Source organism: Podarcis muralis, chromosome 2 (assembly GCF_964188315.1).
Source record: "Podarcis muralis chromosome 2, rPodMur119.hap1.1, whole genome shotgun sequence".
In the NCBI taxonomy this organism is placed as follows: Eukaryota; Metazoa; Chordata; class Lepidosauria; order Squamata; family Lacertidae; genus Podarcis; species Podarcis muralis.
This window is the reverse complement of record NC_135656.1, coordinates 113062284-113078529: the sequence shown is the minus strand read 5'-3', so window position 1 is coordinate 113078529 and position 16246 is coordinate 113062284. Positions and strand designations below refer to the sequence as shown.

Genomic DNA, 16246 nt, shown 5'->3' with positions numbered 1-16246 from the left:
AGGAAGAATAGGATAAGACAGACATTTTTGTGAGGCTGAAGTGTGACACAAAAACCATGCAAAGAGAGCCCTTTTTTTAATACAAGCAAACATCTGCACACATTTAAAACATCACCAAAGCATGTTTATTATACATTATGCAAAGGAGTAATCAGAGGTTCTCTCTGCAGATTAATATCTGGATCTGCTCAGCTGCAGTTCACCTGTTCCACTTTATCACAGAGGTTAAATCTATGAATCTGTTGCTGGCACCAAAAAATACCCATTTCACAGGGGGGGAAAGCAGTGATGCTCACTGCCCCCAAGGCAAAACACTCATATATAACCCCCCAAACAAATAAAACACAGACCAAAATAGCTAATGCTCCTCACCGAAACAAGAAACCTCCCCAACCAACCCAAGACATTAAAAAAAATATATAATGAAAATCAGGAGGGACATCCAGGGACCCACAGCTGCCATACTGGGGTCCCAGTATTATGCAACAACCAAATACATGGGCTGTATTCTCCCACTGTGAAATAATGTTCCCTTGCATCAATCAGATTTGCCTATACCTGCTTCAAAATAGGTATCCCCTTCTCTCACAGGATATATCTCATTTGGTGCTTGCTAGACAACAAATATGTAGGCCTCTTTGAAGAAAGGTGTTTTGCCTAGAATGTCATGTTGGTCTGCCTGCAGAGAAACTGTTATGTACTGAGCTGAATCCTAGAACAATAGGATCCAGAATGCAGCAGTCTGATTGGTTCGTAGGAGCCACCCAATCCAACTCCAGGTGGAAGTGAATCAGCGACCTGATTGGCCTGCAGGAGCAGTGAATCAGCTTCTGGAGGACGTGAATCCGCAACCTGATTGGCCTACAGGAGCAGCCCGGAATTAGCCAATCACACAGGGCCCATTGTGTAAATAATGTATATATAGCTAGACGTTTTGGGGGAAGTTTCATTCATTGCTACAATGAGCTGAATAAAGAGCATGAAATTCACACTCGACTGAGTATATTTCAGAAACTATGAATGTTTTCTTTCCACTCCATCTCACTAATAGCTTGTGAAGGACTTGTGAGGTAGTCAGGGAGAGAAGAAAAATAGAAGTTAAGATCAGGGGTGAGAACAGATATATGGATCTTCTCAAAAACCATGATGCGCAATTACTGCCTCTTTAAGACATAAAAGTATAGCAGGAATAGGGAATTCTCAGATTCCCTCAGATTCTCTCTGAATGGAAGCTCATGTTGGCTTTTCAGTTCTGTATTTGGACCAATATATATAATTAATCAAAGTAATATAATTAATGTGCGGTATTAATAGTCACTCCTGGGGGAAAGCATCAATTAAGTCTTTACAAGCCTGGTTCCACCATGAAGTACACCAGGGAGCAAAATGATGGAGGCGGTGTTGCTGCGGCTCTTTGCCACAATATGCCTGAACTAGAACTTTGAAAATTGCAGTTTGGGTAAATAAAGATAGCAGCCATAACCACAGACACTTGAAGAGTTCCTCAAAACCCTGGAATGAGTCCTGGGTCTTAAATAGAATAGTTTTTTATTATTATTATTAAGCACTAAGTACGCAACAGCTGCTCTCGCTCTCTCTCCTACTACCACTTGGGCCCACGAAGGGTGGATGTTCTTGAATCTGGGGCCTGGTTCTCTCAGACCTATAAATAAGGTGCCCTGAAGAGTACATTCTCACATTCAACCAAATAATTATCAGGATCCCAACAGAGCAATATCATCCTGGCCTGTGAGGGAGAGCTTGCCATCTCCAGGTGACAGAGTGAGGTGGGCTTTGTCCCTGAGAAAAACTAAAGGCAGAAGAGTCTCTCCAGAAAATGAGGCCCCCGAGAAGGTGAAGAGGGGAACTCCACTGTCAGCGTCAAAAAAGGCCACCCGACCCCCTTCAACGTTCAGAAAAACTCGGATCCTCTTGAGCTCCCCGCTCAGGGTCAGAGGAGAATAGTGGGGGTTGTTGGTGGCAGAGTATCTACTGCCCAGCTTCCCCACAGCCCAGATCCCCTCCTTCGAATTCAAGGACAGCACACCCTTTCTGCTCAGAGATTTCCTGGTGACCCCCACGGCCCACCCTCCGTCGCTTCCCACAGCAAAGTCCCAGAAGTGTCTGCCCGATGTAAACCCCTCGCGCCCCAGCACAAAAGGCGTCTTGTCGAATCTCTCCGGGTTGTCCGGCCGCTCTTGACACTCATCTCCCCATCTCAAGCTTTTGTGATCTTCAGACAGGATGAGGTTGGGATGAGCTGTGTCCGGGTCCAGAGTTATATGTTCTGTTGGGGATTCGGTGGGGTTATGAGGGAAGGAAAGAGAAGTCACTTTAACCAGGAGACAGATTTAAGACCTGATACAACCTCAAGAATGCTGCTCCCTCTTAAATCAATAGAATTTCCATACAATCAGGGCTGGATTAAGTTCTTTAGAGGCATAGCTGTCAACGATTCCCTTTTTTTAAGGGAAATTTCCTTATTCTGAATAGGATTCCTCACAAGAAAAGGGAAAAGTTGACAGCTATGTTTAGAGGCCCTAAGATTTTGGTGGCCCAGGATGCGGGTCATAATATTAATTATGAGCTATGGGAGAATTTATGGACAGTAAATATGAATCTTACGGCGTGTTACGCACTAAAAATATATATGGTGAAAATGACCCACAGATGGTACTTAACACCTGCCAAACTAGTGAAAATATTTAAAACAGAAAAAAGCAAATGTTGGAAATGCAACGAAGTACAGTGGTACCTCCAGCTGCGAATGGGATCCGGCTGGATCTGGAGGTTTTCGCAACCCGAGGATCACTGTTATATGCGTGAGTGCGGCGGTAGACCACTTCTGCGCATGTGCACATGGCGAAACCGGGTCAAATACTTCCAGGATTGCCGCTTTTGCAACCTGAAGTTTACATAACCCGAGGGTTGCGTAACCTGAGGTGCTACTGTAGAGGGATCTTTTTTCCACATGCTGTGATCCTGTAATTAGGGAATTCGGGGAAGTAATTTACAATAAGTTTAAAAAGATATTAAAAAAACACCCTCGCCCAAAGCCTGAGACATTCCTCTTGGGAATGGTAACAACAGAAGTCCCCAAGAAACAAAATTACGTATATATTATTATGTACCACCACTGTGGCTAGAATAGTATTGGCACAAAGGTGGAGAACGAGTATGGCGCCCACTAAGGAAGAGTGGCAATTTAAAATGCTTGATTATGCTGAATTGGCAGATATAACAGATAGGGTAAGAGAAAAGGATGATAAAGGATAAAAGAAGGATTGGAGAATGTTTATTGAATATTTTAAGAACCAGTATAAACAAATAAATAGCCTAGCAGGTATTGAGTAAATCCAGGAGGATAGGAGCTAACAGAAATTAACAGAGGAAGAAATGTGAAGATTAAAGATTTGGAATACCTGAGTTAGTAGAAAAGCAAAGAAACCAGGGGAAGGGGAGAAGGGGAGTCACCAGGTATTTAGTTGTATGCAGTGATAGGTATGAAAGTTGTATAATTGGTGGCGAATGGAGGGAAGGGAATGTGGGATGTGAGTATATTGTTTCTGTATTAAAAATGTGCATATATATATATATATATGTATATATATGAATGATTTTGGTGCCCTCACATATATCCAATTCAAAATAAAAACAATAGTAAACCATATATCATTTATTATTACTGTTACAATATTACATTATTATTATTATTATTATTATTATTATTATTAGTGAATATATGCAATTTTTTCATTAATTGTGGGAGCCTTTTTTTGTGGAACATGGTTTTGCTGCACCATGTGGTCTGTGGCAAATCCAGCAGTGGAAAATTTCTGTGGTGCCTGCCTTCCCTTGAAGCCCTAAGCAGGCCCTTATTTTGTTTAACGGTTATTTAAAGCCTGCATTCAATTTATTCAGGACTGAGGCATTTTCCACAATTACCTGGACAGCCACTGTTAGGAGTGGATTGGATGAGCTTGGACCCCCTTTGACCTCAACAATGTGCTGCCATTAATATCATGCTACTGAATTCAAACTAAGGGCCAAATCATACCTACAATTAGCATGTAGTATGCAATTGTATCACTGATTCCCCCACCTTACTCCAAAGAAAGCACACCTTCGAGATCCCTATTGTGGCCCCAACCTGAACAGAGACCTGCCCCCACAAGCAATTTTTTGGTATGCAGGTGCGCCTCAGGTCCACAGCAAAGGCCAAAGGCTAAAGCTAACCCCATCCCCACAAACTACCTTCCCAAAGCTGCCCCACCACCATGGCTGAATCCTAAATTGGATCGGGGGACTGAGCTTACTTCTGGAGCCAGAAGAAAAGCTCTGGCGCAGCTGCATTATGCGTATTAAAGGGAAATGTAGCTTGATCCTTAGTCTGATCCAGTAGAATAAGTTCTTTTATCTTCCTAACAAAGGGTTTATTTTGGGATGAAGGGCAGGATAAAAATATAATTTTAATAATATTAATAATGATATTTATATATCGGCAGAGACATCACCTTGCCAACAAAGGTCCGTATAGTTAAAGCTATGGTTTTCCCAGTAGTGACGTATGGAAGTGAGAGCTGGACCATAAAGAAGGCTGATTGCCGAAGAATTGATGCTATTGAATTATGGTACTGGAAGAGACTCTTGAGAGTCCCATGGACTGCAAGAAGATCAAACCTATCTATTCTGAAGGAAATCAGCCCTGAGTGCTCCCTGGAAGGACAGATCCTGAAGCTGAGGCTCCAATACTTTGGCTACCTCATGAGAAGAGAAGACTCCCTGGAAAAGACCCTGGTGTTGGGAAAGATGGAGGGCACAAGGAGAAGGGGACGACAGAGGACGAGATGGTTGGACAGTGTTCTCGAAGCTACAAACATGAGTCTGACCAAACTGCGGGAGGCAGTGGAAGACAGGAGTGCCTGGTGTGCTCTGGTCCATGGGGTCACGAAGAGTCGGACACAACTAAACAACTAAACAACAAATATGAAAAGCCATGGAGCTTTCCCTTAACTTTCTACGGATGGTTTCAGAGCCACCAGGACAGAACTATGAGATGATAATGAAATGTTCTCTCACAAGATTCACCTCCTGTGAATGTTTTCCCTCAAAAGCCCCCAAAATTTACCTTCTTGCACCTTGACTCCAAATACCAGAGTGTCTGCGAAAGAAAAAGGAAGGCCGAGATATTAAGATCACACTGCCATGCCTAAAGCAAATCTTGTAACGGCAATGTCATTTCACACATTTTTTCTCTTATTTCAGTGGGAGGGTTAAGTAAAAACATGTTTTTGATGGCAGAGAAGTATTCCCCTCAACTCTGTTACTCCTCCATCACCTTAAATTCAGCTCAGCCTCCTGAATTCTCGTTTCCTCTCCTCAGACTAAGAAAAGTCTGCAGCAGCCTGGGTTGTTGTTATTTATTCATTTATATACCGCTTGCTTGCCCAAATGGTTTCTCAGTGGTTTACATGTATGAAATCAATGATAAAAATATGAGCAATAAAACAATGTCATCGAAACACTGAAACAGTCATCCTTAACTAAAATATAATAACAAACGAGGCTGGGAGTAAGGACTCTTGATAGAGATTGTAGTTAAAAAGGTAAAGTCCAGTCAAAGGCGACTATGGGGTTGCGGCGCTCATCTCGCTTTCAGGCCAAGGGAGCCGGCGTTTGTCCACAGACAGCTTTCCGGGTCATGTGGCCAGCATGACTAAAGCGCTTCTGGCGCAATGGGACACCATGACGGAAACTGGAGCGCACAGAAACACTGTTTACCTTCCCACCACAGTGGTACCTATTTATCTACTGGCACTGGTGTGCTTTTGAACTGCTAGGTTGGCAGGAGCTGGGACAGAGCAGGATTCGAACTGATGACCTTCTGATTGGCAAGCCCAAGAGGCTCAGTAGTTTAGACCACAGGGCCCCTTGTAGTTAATAACACCTGCCTTAAAGAATATTAACCACTTGTGTTGACTGTTCAACCTTGACTAGTGAATACAGTCAACACAAGTGGTTAATATTCTTTAAACATATTATAAATTAAAGAAACTATTAATTAGCAAGCACCAATTCTATGCTATTTTGAAATAAATGCCTAATGTCCCTCAGTTACCTCAAGAGCTTTTCACCTCTAAGTGAAGGAAGCAGGAGGCAGTTTTAATCTTACTGGGTAGAAAAATCCTGGCAGGTTTTTCCTTTTATTTCCACAAGTGAAAGGAATAAAAACTTACTCATTTTTTTTAAAAGGGAAGCTAAAAAGAACTTTCCTTTCCATAACCTGAGAGCCCACCCCCTGCCTCAAGCTCACTTTTGGACATGTAAGATGTTCTGTATCAAATCTTTGCATCCATTTCCCCTTTACCTTTGAACTGCTTCATGGCACCCTCGAGAAAAGAGGTTTTATCACAGAAGTCCCAGATCCTCCACTTCAGCTCAGGAGAAAAAGCCTCGGGATTCTCGAATGCCTCCTTTTCCTCACACCTGGCAGAGCAACAATGTTAACCCATTGTCCACCCAACCCCGTATCCCCAAATAAGCCAAAAAAGAAAAGACAAGGATGTGTTGGAAAGATACCTCAGAGAGCCTGGAGACAGAGGGGGGTGGGTGCATTGGCAAGAAGACAATTGCCCCTCAATATATATATATATATACGTGTGTGTGTGTGTGTGTGTGTGTGTGTGTGTGTGTGTAATGAAATTGATATACAACTTAGTTTTTTTTTAAGGCTTTAAACCAGCGGTTCTCAGCCTGTGGGTCCCCAGATGTTGTTGGACTACAACTCCCATCATCCCTGAGCTCCGGCCTTGCTAGCTAGGGGTGATGGGAGTTGTAGTTCAACAACATCTGGGGAGCCACAAGTTGAGAAAGGCTGCTCTAAACCATGGGTAGGCAAACTAAGGCCCGAGGGCCAGATCCGGCCCAATCGCTTTCTCAATCCGGCCTGCAGACGGTCTGGGAATCAGCGTGTTTTTACATGACTAGAATGTGTCCTTTTATTTAAAATGCATCTCTGGGTTATTTATGGGGCATAGGAATTCGTTCATCTCCCCTCCCTCAAATATAGTCTGAGGGAGGTCTGAGGGACAGTGGACCAGCCCATGGCTGAAAAGTTTGCTGACTCCTGCTCTAAACAGTTTACATAACATAAAACATTCACAGGAAAATGCCAATAAAATCAGCAGGCTCACAGAAAGAAGTAAACACCCTAATTAAAATAATAAAACGGTCAAAACACAGATGAAATCAACAGTTTTAAAAAGAAATACACAAAATAACATAGCGCAGTCGGACCCCCCCAAATAAGACATGTGAGGGCAAAATAGCACCTCCATATGACACCGGCATGCTCAAAACTATTCAGCTGCTACCCACAGCCCAGGAGAAAGAGAGTATCTCCCTTGCTCCTTCAGTAAGCGTGCGTCACACACACACAGAGAGAGGAATGTGATGGTTGGTGGTGCCAGTTGCCAGTCAAGTCACTTACCGCTGCAAGAAGCTTTTAATATCCTGCAGGGGAAAAGAGAGAGGCAAGGGAGAAATCAGTGTTTGCAGCAACCCACATTACAATGACCCTTTCAGCATTGAAACTGGTGCCCTCTGGGAACAAGCTGGCAGGACAGCCCACTGAAAAGCTATAAGATACCTTGAGTCCCATCAGGGAAAATGGCGGGGTATAAAGAAATACATAAAAGTAAAAATAAAAGCAGTACATACATGGCTTTGGCCCTGTATACCTGAAGGAGCGTCTCCACCCCCATCATTCAGCCTGGACGCTGAGGTCCAACTCCGAGGGCCTTCCGGCGGTTCCCTCCCTGCGAGAAGTGAAGGTACAGGGAACCAGGCAGAGGGCCTTCTCGGTGGTGGTGCCCGCCCTGTGGAACGCCTTCCCATCAGATGTCAAGGAGATAAAGAACTACAGAACTTTTGGAAGACATCGGAAGGCAGCTCTGTACAGTGGAACCTCGTGTTACGGACAAGCAGAAGAGAATAGAATCAGAGCCAGCTGAGTGTGGGATGTAACTTAAGCAGTCAAATACAACATTTCAAAGTGTCGGTGCTGACCTTTAAAGCCCTAAACGGCCTCGGTCCTGTATACCTGAAGGAGCATCTCCACCTCCATCATCCAGCCCGGACACCGAGGTCCAGTTTCAAGGGTCCTCTGGTGGTTTCCTCATTGCGACAAGTGAGGTTACAGGGAACCAGGCAGAGGGCCTTCTCGGTAGTGGCGCCCGCCCTGTGGAACGCCCTCCCTTCAGATGTGAAGAAAATAAGCAGCTATCCTATCTTTAAAAGACATCTGTTTAGGGGAGTTTTTAATATTTAATGCTGTATTATTTTTAACATTCGATTGGGAGCTGCCCAGAGTGGCTGGGGAAACTCGGCCAGATGGGCGGGGTATAAATAATAAATTAATAATAATAATAATCATAACAACAAGAAAACATGTAACCTGAAGCGGACACAACATGAGGGTATGACTGTACAGGGAAGTTTTTAATGGCTGGTGTTTTACTGTGTTTTTATAATTTGTTGCAAGCCACCAAGAGTGGCTGGAGCAATCCAGATAGGTGGAAAATAAAGAATAAATTATGTCTGGACTGTGTCCTTGAAATTTGGCAGTGCCTCTGACTTTCCTAAACCCAGCCCCTTCGTTTCTTGTGTGGGTGAAGGAGCCGCACAATTGCTTTGGGGTCAACTTCGCTGTTATGTACTGAAGTTCTCACCCTGGGCCAGCAGGGGGATACTGTAGATAGTTATGCAAATAAGGGATCGAAAGTGACGTTCAGTGATTGGATAGTTTTAGAAAGTTGTTACAGTAACGTTGTACTGGAGCTCTATATAAGCAGGCTGGCTGAACCCTTCAGTTCTGTCCTGGCCTGCGAATAAACAAGAGCTGTTTGAAGAATCGCTGTGTCGTCTGATATGTTCACCCACACTCGCGCTGGAGAGCAGCCCAGGCTGCTCCTTCTGCCATGTTACCTGCAGGAGTTCGCCAGCTGTCTGCTGGCGCTTCTTCTCCACCTCCCGGAGGACGCACTCGAGGGCAAAGAGTTCTCCGGACAGCTGGGCCATGCGCTCATCTCTTTTCCACCTGATCTCCATCTCTGCTTGTTTCAGCTGGGCCAGCATGAGCTTCTCTTGCTCCTCCAGGAACTGGCGCAGCTGCCTGAACTCAAGCAATGTCTTTTTCCTCTTCGCTTTCGTTTGCTTCTGAAATAAGCAGGCAGGAGGAGAAGAAAAGGAAGTGCCTGTTAGGATATTTCCGTTCCTCCTTAAAAAGGGAAGAGGCTATTGTGTGTCACAAGCCTGCGTACTTCCTGCTCACAGGGAGTTTCCGTTTTGTATATAGCTTTTGTTTCTGGCTGTTTTCCCTCAACACGGATGCAAGCAGTCATGTTTTTCCTTTGTTCTGACCAACGTTGAATAAAGCTGTAAATATGCTCTTCTGGGTGAATCTTCCGTTGTGGAAACTCTGCGAAAAAGGGCGTGCACCAGTCTTGGAACGTGTCTGAGGCTCGTGTCGCTAATTGACTGATGCTGTTCCCACGGGAGACCGGGAGATCATCCAGAGACAACGATGGAGGCCTGCCTGATTGCCTCTGTCTCCCTGGCAGTATCCCAACAGCGTTCCCCCCCCAAATGCCCTCAGGGAGATCACCACAGCCGCCCCACCTCAGGCCCATGCCAGCTCCTCACCCCATAATACAGTCGTACCTTGGAACTCGAACGGCTCCCGAACGATTGAAAACCGGAAGTGATTGTTCCAGTTTTCGAACTTTTTATTATGAAGGCCAACGTCCAATGTGGCTTCCGATTGGCTGCCAGGAGCTTCCTGAAGCCAGTCGGAAGCCGTGCTTTGGTTTCTGAATGTTTTGGAAGTCAAACGGCCTTCCGGAATGGATTCCGTTTGACTTCCAAGGTACGACTGTACAGATGTTAGCTAGTCCTAGCAGTCCTTCACTTCTCAATAAGAGCAACACTTACGAGCAAGACTTTGCTTTCCCTTTTTGTGTCTGCTTTGCATGACAGAACTTTCTCCCTCTCTTTCTTCAGAGTCTCCAGGCAGCTGTAGAGACGATCCTGAAAAGAAACGAGGGAATGTTAATTTAATATACGTGCAGGAATTGATGGGTGGATTGTTGTCTGAAAACAAATTAAGGGTTTGTTTGTTTTTTAAAAAAGCAAGTATATTATAATGTAAGGTTATTTGTAATGTTTGAAGTTAAACTAGGATTAACTGGGAATACAATGTAGCACCAGGGAGAACCACTGACACATGCGGTGGGAAGTCAGATTCGGGGGGAAATGTTTAATTTGTTTAGATTAAATATTAAAATTGTTTTAATTTAATTAAATTTGTTTCAATTAGTGATCAATTTGGGGGGGGATGAAAATAAATGAAAAAGATGTGTGCAAAGGAATGAGGAATTTCATTTTGGTCAACTCTTCGCTATATATTGTCAAATCAAAAATATCACTTAAAAGACTTAAAGCATAAGCCAATTTAGGGCATCTTGAATTTTTCAACTTTCAAATTCTAAGAATGAGGGGTGTTAAAAAGTTTTAACATAACTAGGGGATTCAAAAGTTATTTTTGTTATTTTTGTTAAATTAATATAATTTGGTTTCGCTTGGTAAGTATTATGTGTGTGGCATGGCATCGAAATCATTAGAAATGATTGCAGTTATATTATATTATATTAAAATTATTATTAATTAATTTTTATTTAACACTACCTGATATTTTCAGAAGGCAAAATTAGAATTCTGTGGTTTTCTGAAGCAGTTTATGTGCTGCTTCAAGAAACGTAGACTTAACAAGCTAAATGTCGTCTAATCACAAAAATAATAGCACACACTCAAAAACATAATTTTAAGACCACTCACTGAAAAATTTTGCAAAACTTAAGTTTCACCCCCTAAAATGACACTTCCTACCGGACCGTGCCTGTAATCAGACTATTTGATCACAGCAAAACCTGCAAGACTAGCTTGGGATTTATTTTTTAGCAAAATTTAACAAGAATCAACATGAGCTATATTTGGCATTCCCAAGAAAATGAAAAGGATGCCATTATCAAGTTATTTCCCACCTTGTACCCTTGGACAGACTCCTCCGGCGGAAGCAGAGTGTGTGTCCAATGTTCTTCAGATTCTCGACAAAGCTCACACACCAGTTTCTCGTCCTCTTTGCAGAACAGGCTGAGCTTTTCACTGTGGCTCTCGCACAGCTCCCTCTTCTCCAGATTCAGTGGCAGGAGTTTAATTCTTTCCACGATATTTGCCAGCTGCCAGTTTGCCCGGAACTTCCCTTTCTGGAGGATGGCGCTACAGACGGGGCACCTCAAGGTCCACAGGACGTTCCAGTTCACCGCATGCTCCTTGATGCAACCCCAACAGAAGCTGTGGCCGCAGTCGACGCTCACGGGGTCTGTGAAATACTCTTTGCAGAGGGGACACCTGGCTTCCTCGACTATGTAAGCAGACGGCTGAGCTGAGGCCATGGTGGGCAGAGACCCTTGAAACCCAGTTGCTAAAGGATGTAGCTTTGGGACCTGTTACGACAACAGCAGGATAGCAATGGACTAGAGAAGAAAGGAATAACTCTTGTGAGATGACATTGTCTCCCATCCAGCAACTACAAAGGCTCTAATTCCGCATGTTATTTCTTTGTCAATTTTATTTGTAACCTGTTCCTCAGGTCCAGTTGCGGACGACTCTGGGGTTGCGGCACTCATCTCGCTTTATTGGCCGAGGGAGCCGGCATACAGCTTCTGGGTCATGCGGCCAGCATGACAAAGCTACTTCTGGTGAACGAGAGCAGCGCATGGAAACGCCGTTTACCTTCCCACTGGAGTGGTACCTATTTATCTGGGCTCAGGGCGGCTAACAACAAATTTAAAACACTTAATTGTTGCAACAAAAAACAGCATAAAATACAGTATAAAACATAACAAAAAAAAAAAATTCCTTCCAGTAGCACCTTAAAGACCAACTAAGTTAGTTCTTGGTATGAGCTTTCGTGTGCATGCACACTTCTTCAGATACACTGAAACAGAAGTTGCCAGATCCTTCTATATAGTGAGAAGGTGGGGAGGGGTATTACTCAGAGGAGGGTGGGGATGGGTGATTGGCAGATAGCTGTGATGAGCCTGTTGACGACTATTAACGACTGCAGTAGGTCTTACAGGAAAAAGCAAGGGGTGAGAAGGTGAAAAATGGCTTTGTCATGTATAGTGAGATAAGAATCCAATGTCTTTATTCAGGCCAGGTGTCTCCATGGTTTTAAGTTTGGTAATGATTTGCAATTCAGCAGCTTCTCTTTCCAGTCTATTTCTGAAATTTCCAGTCTATTTCTGAATTTCAGAAATAGACTGGAAAGAGAAGCTGCTGAATTGCAAATCATTACCAAACTTAAAACCATGGAGACACCTGGCCTGAATAAAGACATTGGATTCTTATCTCACTATACATGACAAAGCCATTTTTCACCTTCTCACCCCTTGCTTTTTCCTGTAAGACCTACTGCAGTCGTTAATAGTCGTCAACAGGCTCATCACAGCTATCTGCCAATCACCCATCCCCACCCTCCTCTGAGTAATACCCCTCCCCACCTTCTCACTATATAGAAGGATCTGGCAACTTCTGTTTCAGTGTATCTGAAGAAGTGTGCATGCACACGAAAGCTCATACCAAGAACTAACTTAGTTGGTCTTTAAGGTGCTACTGGAAGGAATTTTTTTTTTTTGTTTTGACTATGGCAGACCAACACGGCTACCCATCTGTAAGTATAAAACATGAATAACAATAAATTCAGAAATCAAAAATCAATTTTTTTGGGGGGGGAATCCATCCAATAAACATCAGATGATCACTAGGGCTAGCTGGCTAAATTAGTCCTATTTGCATAGCTGTCAACGTTCCCCTTTTTTAAAGGGAAATTCCCTTATTCCAAATAGGATTCCTCGCAAGAAAAGGGAAAAGTTGACAGCTATGCCTGTTTTGCCAGTGAGGAGACCAGGGGAGAATTAGCTGTGGGATCCCAGAGCGGGTAATCTTCATGAAAAGGAGAGGGGGAGGGAAGGAAGGGGAATAAAAGATGAGGCTAAGTTCAAATTGAAAGCCAGGCGGAATAGCTCTGTAGGTATGGCTAAACAAATATATTTTAAGTGTATTCAGCGAAGGCACCTGCCTGGTTTCAATAGGTTTCACAATGATCTGGAGATCTCCTGGAACAAATCCACCAGAACTGACTTCCTGCGATTAAGGAAGGCAAAGGGGAAACCAGGGCTTGCTTTAGGCAGCTGTCATCTGACCTCCCCACAAACAAACCAAGACAAAACACTCGGCAGGTAGCTGACACAGCTTAACCCACCCAGGAAACAAAACAGAATGAATGCTCAGAGGCAGGTGACTGGAAGTAGCCTACGGCCAGCGCCCTTGGCTTCTTTGCAGAGAATGAGCACACAAAGACCTCTTGTGATCAGCGCTGCTGGCCCACCAATCAGTGCATGGGTAGGCAAACTAAGGCCCGGGGGCCGGATCTGGCCCAATCGCCTTCTCAATCCGGCCTGCGGACGGTCCAGGAATCAGCGTGTTTTTACATGAGTAGAATGTGTGGTTTAATTTAAGTGCATCTCTGGCTTATTTGTGGAGCATAGGAATTCATTCATATATTTTTTTCAAAATATAGGCCGGCCCCCCACAAGGTCTGAAAAACAGTGGACCAGCCCCCTGCTGAAAAAGTTTGCTGACTCCTGAATCAGTGTGCAAATTGGGCACTGTTGTTTAGTCGTGTCTGACTCTTCGTGACCCCATGGACCAGAGCACGCCAGGCACTTCTGTCTTCCACTGCCTCCCGCAGTTTGGTCAAACTCGTGCTGGTAGCTCTGAGAACACTGTCCACCCATCTCGTCCTCTGTCGTCCCCTTCTCCTTGTGCCCTCCATCTTTCCCAATATCAGGGTCTTTTCCAGGGAGTCTTCTCTTCTCATGAGGTGGCCAAAGTATTGGAGCCTCAGCTTCAGGATCTGTCCTTCCAGTGAGCAATCAGGGCTGATTTCCTTCAGAATGGATAGGTTTGTTCTTCTTGCAGTCCATGGGACTCTCAAGAGTCTCCTCCAGCACCATAATTCAAAAGCATCAATTCTTCGGTGATCAGCCTTCTTTATGGTCCAGATCTCACTTCCATACATCACTACTGGGAAAACCATAGCTTTAACTATACGGACCTTTGTCGGCAAGGTGGTGTCTCTGCTTTCTAAGATGCTGTCTAGGTTTGTCATTGCTTTTCTCCCAAGGAGGAGGGGTCTTTTAATTTCGTGACTGCTGTCCGGCGGCAACTCTCTGGCACGATCCTAACCCCGTTTACCTGGGTAGACACAGTTAGGATCCCACTGCTGAGCGCCCCTCTTCCCTCAAAGAAGGGCAATGGTTCTGTCGTATCCCCGCCCTGCCCTCGGGTACCAAGAGAGGCGCTTACCCATGCAAATAGATCTTGGCAGCAGCTTGGCAGCACCAGAAGTGGGATCTGAATTGCACTTTCAAGCATGACGCAGGGAGACTCTCGCTGGATGGATCTTTGAATCGAAGCACTGGAAGGGACCAGAGGGTCTACTCCAACCCGCTGCAATGCAGGAATCTCCTCTAAAGCATCCATGGCAGAACCAGTACTGTCGAACCAGTAATGTGGCTTAATAAATAAGGCAGCTTCGCGGGTCCCTGCTTAACCCCTTCCTGCCTTAAATGGAGGCAGTGAGAGATTTTACTTTCTGGGGCTCCATGATCACTGCAGATGGTGACAGCAGCCACGAAATTAAAAGACGCCTGCTTCTTGGGAGAAAAGCAATGACAAACCTAGACAGCATCTTAAAAAGCAGAGACATCACCTTGCCGACAAAGGTCCGCATAGTTAAAGCTATGGTTTTCCCAGCAGAGATGTATGGAAGTGAGAGCTGGACCATAAAGAAGGCTGATCGCCGAAGAACTGATGCTTTTGAATTATGGTGCTGGAGGAGTCTTGAGAGTCTCATGAGAGGTTAGGGAAAAGCGAGGCCAGCCTGCCCATGAGGCAAGGTGAGGCGGTTACCTCAGGTGGCAGATCCAGCCTCCTCCACACACCCGCCTGCCTCCACCATGCCTGCTAACATCCCAGAGATGGCTTTCTTCGCTGTAGCCCCTACATTGTGGAATCCCCTCCCCTGAGAGTGATGCATATTTATTTCATTTATATTCCACCCCTTCGCCCAAGAAGCTCAAGGTAGCATGCATGGCTCTCCACACCCTCAACTGAGTCCCCACAGCGGCCTTGCGAGGTAGGCTACCTGGGGGGTTGCCCTGTAAACTTTGTGGTGGACTGCAGGTTCGAACCCTGGCCTCTCGGGTCACTGCACTCAGAAGCAGAAATATTAATTCCCCCCCAGAAATTGCTCAGCAACTGAACCCACCTTTAACGGTTTAATTTCCTGAGCCAGGAATGTTTACTTATGTTAAATCACTATGTACTTTTAACATGGGCTTTTTCTCCTCTGGAAGTGGCTCTCATGTGATTGGCTGACTGTGAGTCACATGAGAGAGGCATTCCATTCTGTTGTGACTGTTATTCCAGTAACTGTGGTTTTTTGTTTTTTTAAAAAACTACTTTCTCTCTGTGTATGTGAGAGGGGCTGGATGCTGAGAGAGGCTATGTTGTGTCACTGATCTGTCTGATGTGAAACAGAGGAAGATCCCAAAACATTTAATAGGGAGAAACCTGTGCAGGAGCTCTCTGAAAGGAACAAAGAGAATACTGCTGAGGTGAAAGTAAAACTCTGATTCAAGTCTCAACAGTTATGTCCTTAAGTCTAAGTAAGAAGACTTCAGTCTACAATTCAAGTGGGAACATACCCATGTTTGAATAGGCATAAGATTGTAAATATATTCTTCTCATATGTTCATGAAAGCAAAGTTCTTCTGAATATTCTGGACAGAAAGAAGCTATCAACCACCTAGAAGTTATTTAGCTTCTTAGATGGAAGCTACTCTGTTAATTTGGATATCATCAAAATTTGTGGAATCCCCTCCCCCGACAGTGATGCATATTTATTTATTTGTTTTATATCCCATCTCTATTTATCTCCCTGTGATCATGGGGTTCCTAGGAGGAACGGGTGTGTGCAGTATACGTGGCTGCTGTTTTTCTGAGTCTGAAATGAAACACAAGCAATAGGAAGCAAAACCTTTAATAAAATTAAACATTTCAA

At 44.3% G+C, this 16246-nt stretch overlaps 1 protein-coding gene across 1 annotated transcript; it reads right to left on the bottom strand.

The window, feature by feature from the left end:
• Positions 1–98: 98 nt before the first annotated feature.
• LOC114590986 (tripartite motif-containing protein 10-like) lies at positions 99–11549 on the bottom strand. Its single transcript, XM_028717626.2, has 7 exons — positions 11100–11549; positions 9991–10086; positions 8986–9216; positions 7490–7512; positions 6368–6486; positions 5129–5161; positions 99–2287 (listed from the first exon to the last, which is right to left on the bottom strand). The coding sequence occupies exons 1-7, from the start codon at positions 11508–11510 to the stop codon at positions 1716–1718; spliced, it is 1485 nt and encodes a 494-aa protein (XP_028573459.2). The 5' UTR covers positions 11511–11549; the 3' UTR covers positions 99–1715.
• Positions 11550–16246: the final 4697 nt, after the last annotated feature.

Bases quoted from the DNA above. Each gene is read 5' to 3' on its own strand.
- LOC114590986 (XM_028717626.2), bottom strand. From the start codon at position 11,510: ATGGCCTCAGCTCAGCCGTCTGCTTACATAGTCGAGGAAGCCAGGTGT. The intron at 5,162-6,367 runs GTAAAGGGGAAA...TTTCTTTCGCAG, and splicing joins TGCCATGAAGCAGTTCAAAG to ACACTCTGGTATTTGGAGTC. The intron at 2,288-5,128 runs GTAAATTTTGGG...AATCCCCAACAG, and splicing joins TGGAGTCAAGGTGCAAGAAG to AACATATAACTCTGGACCCG.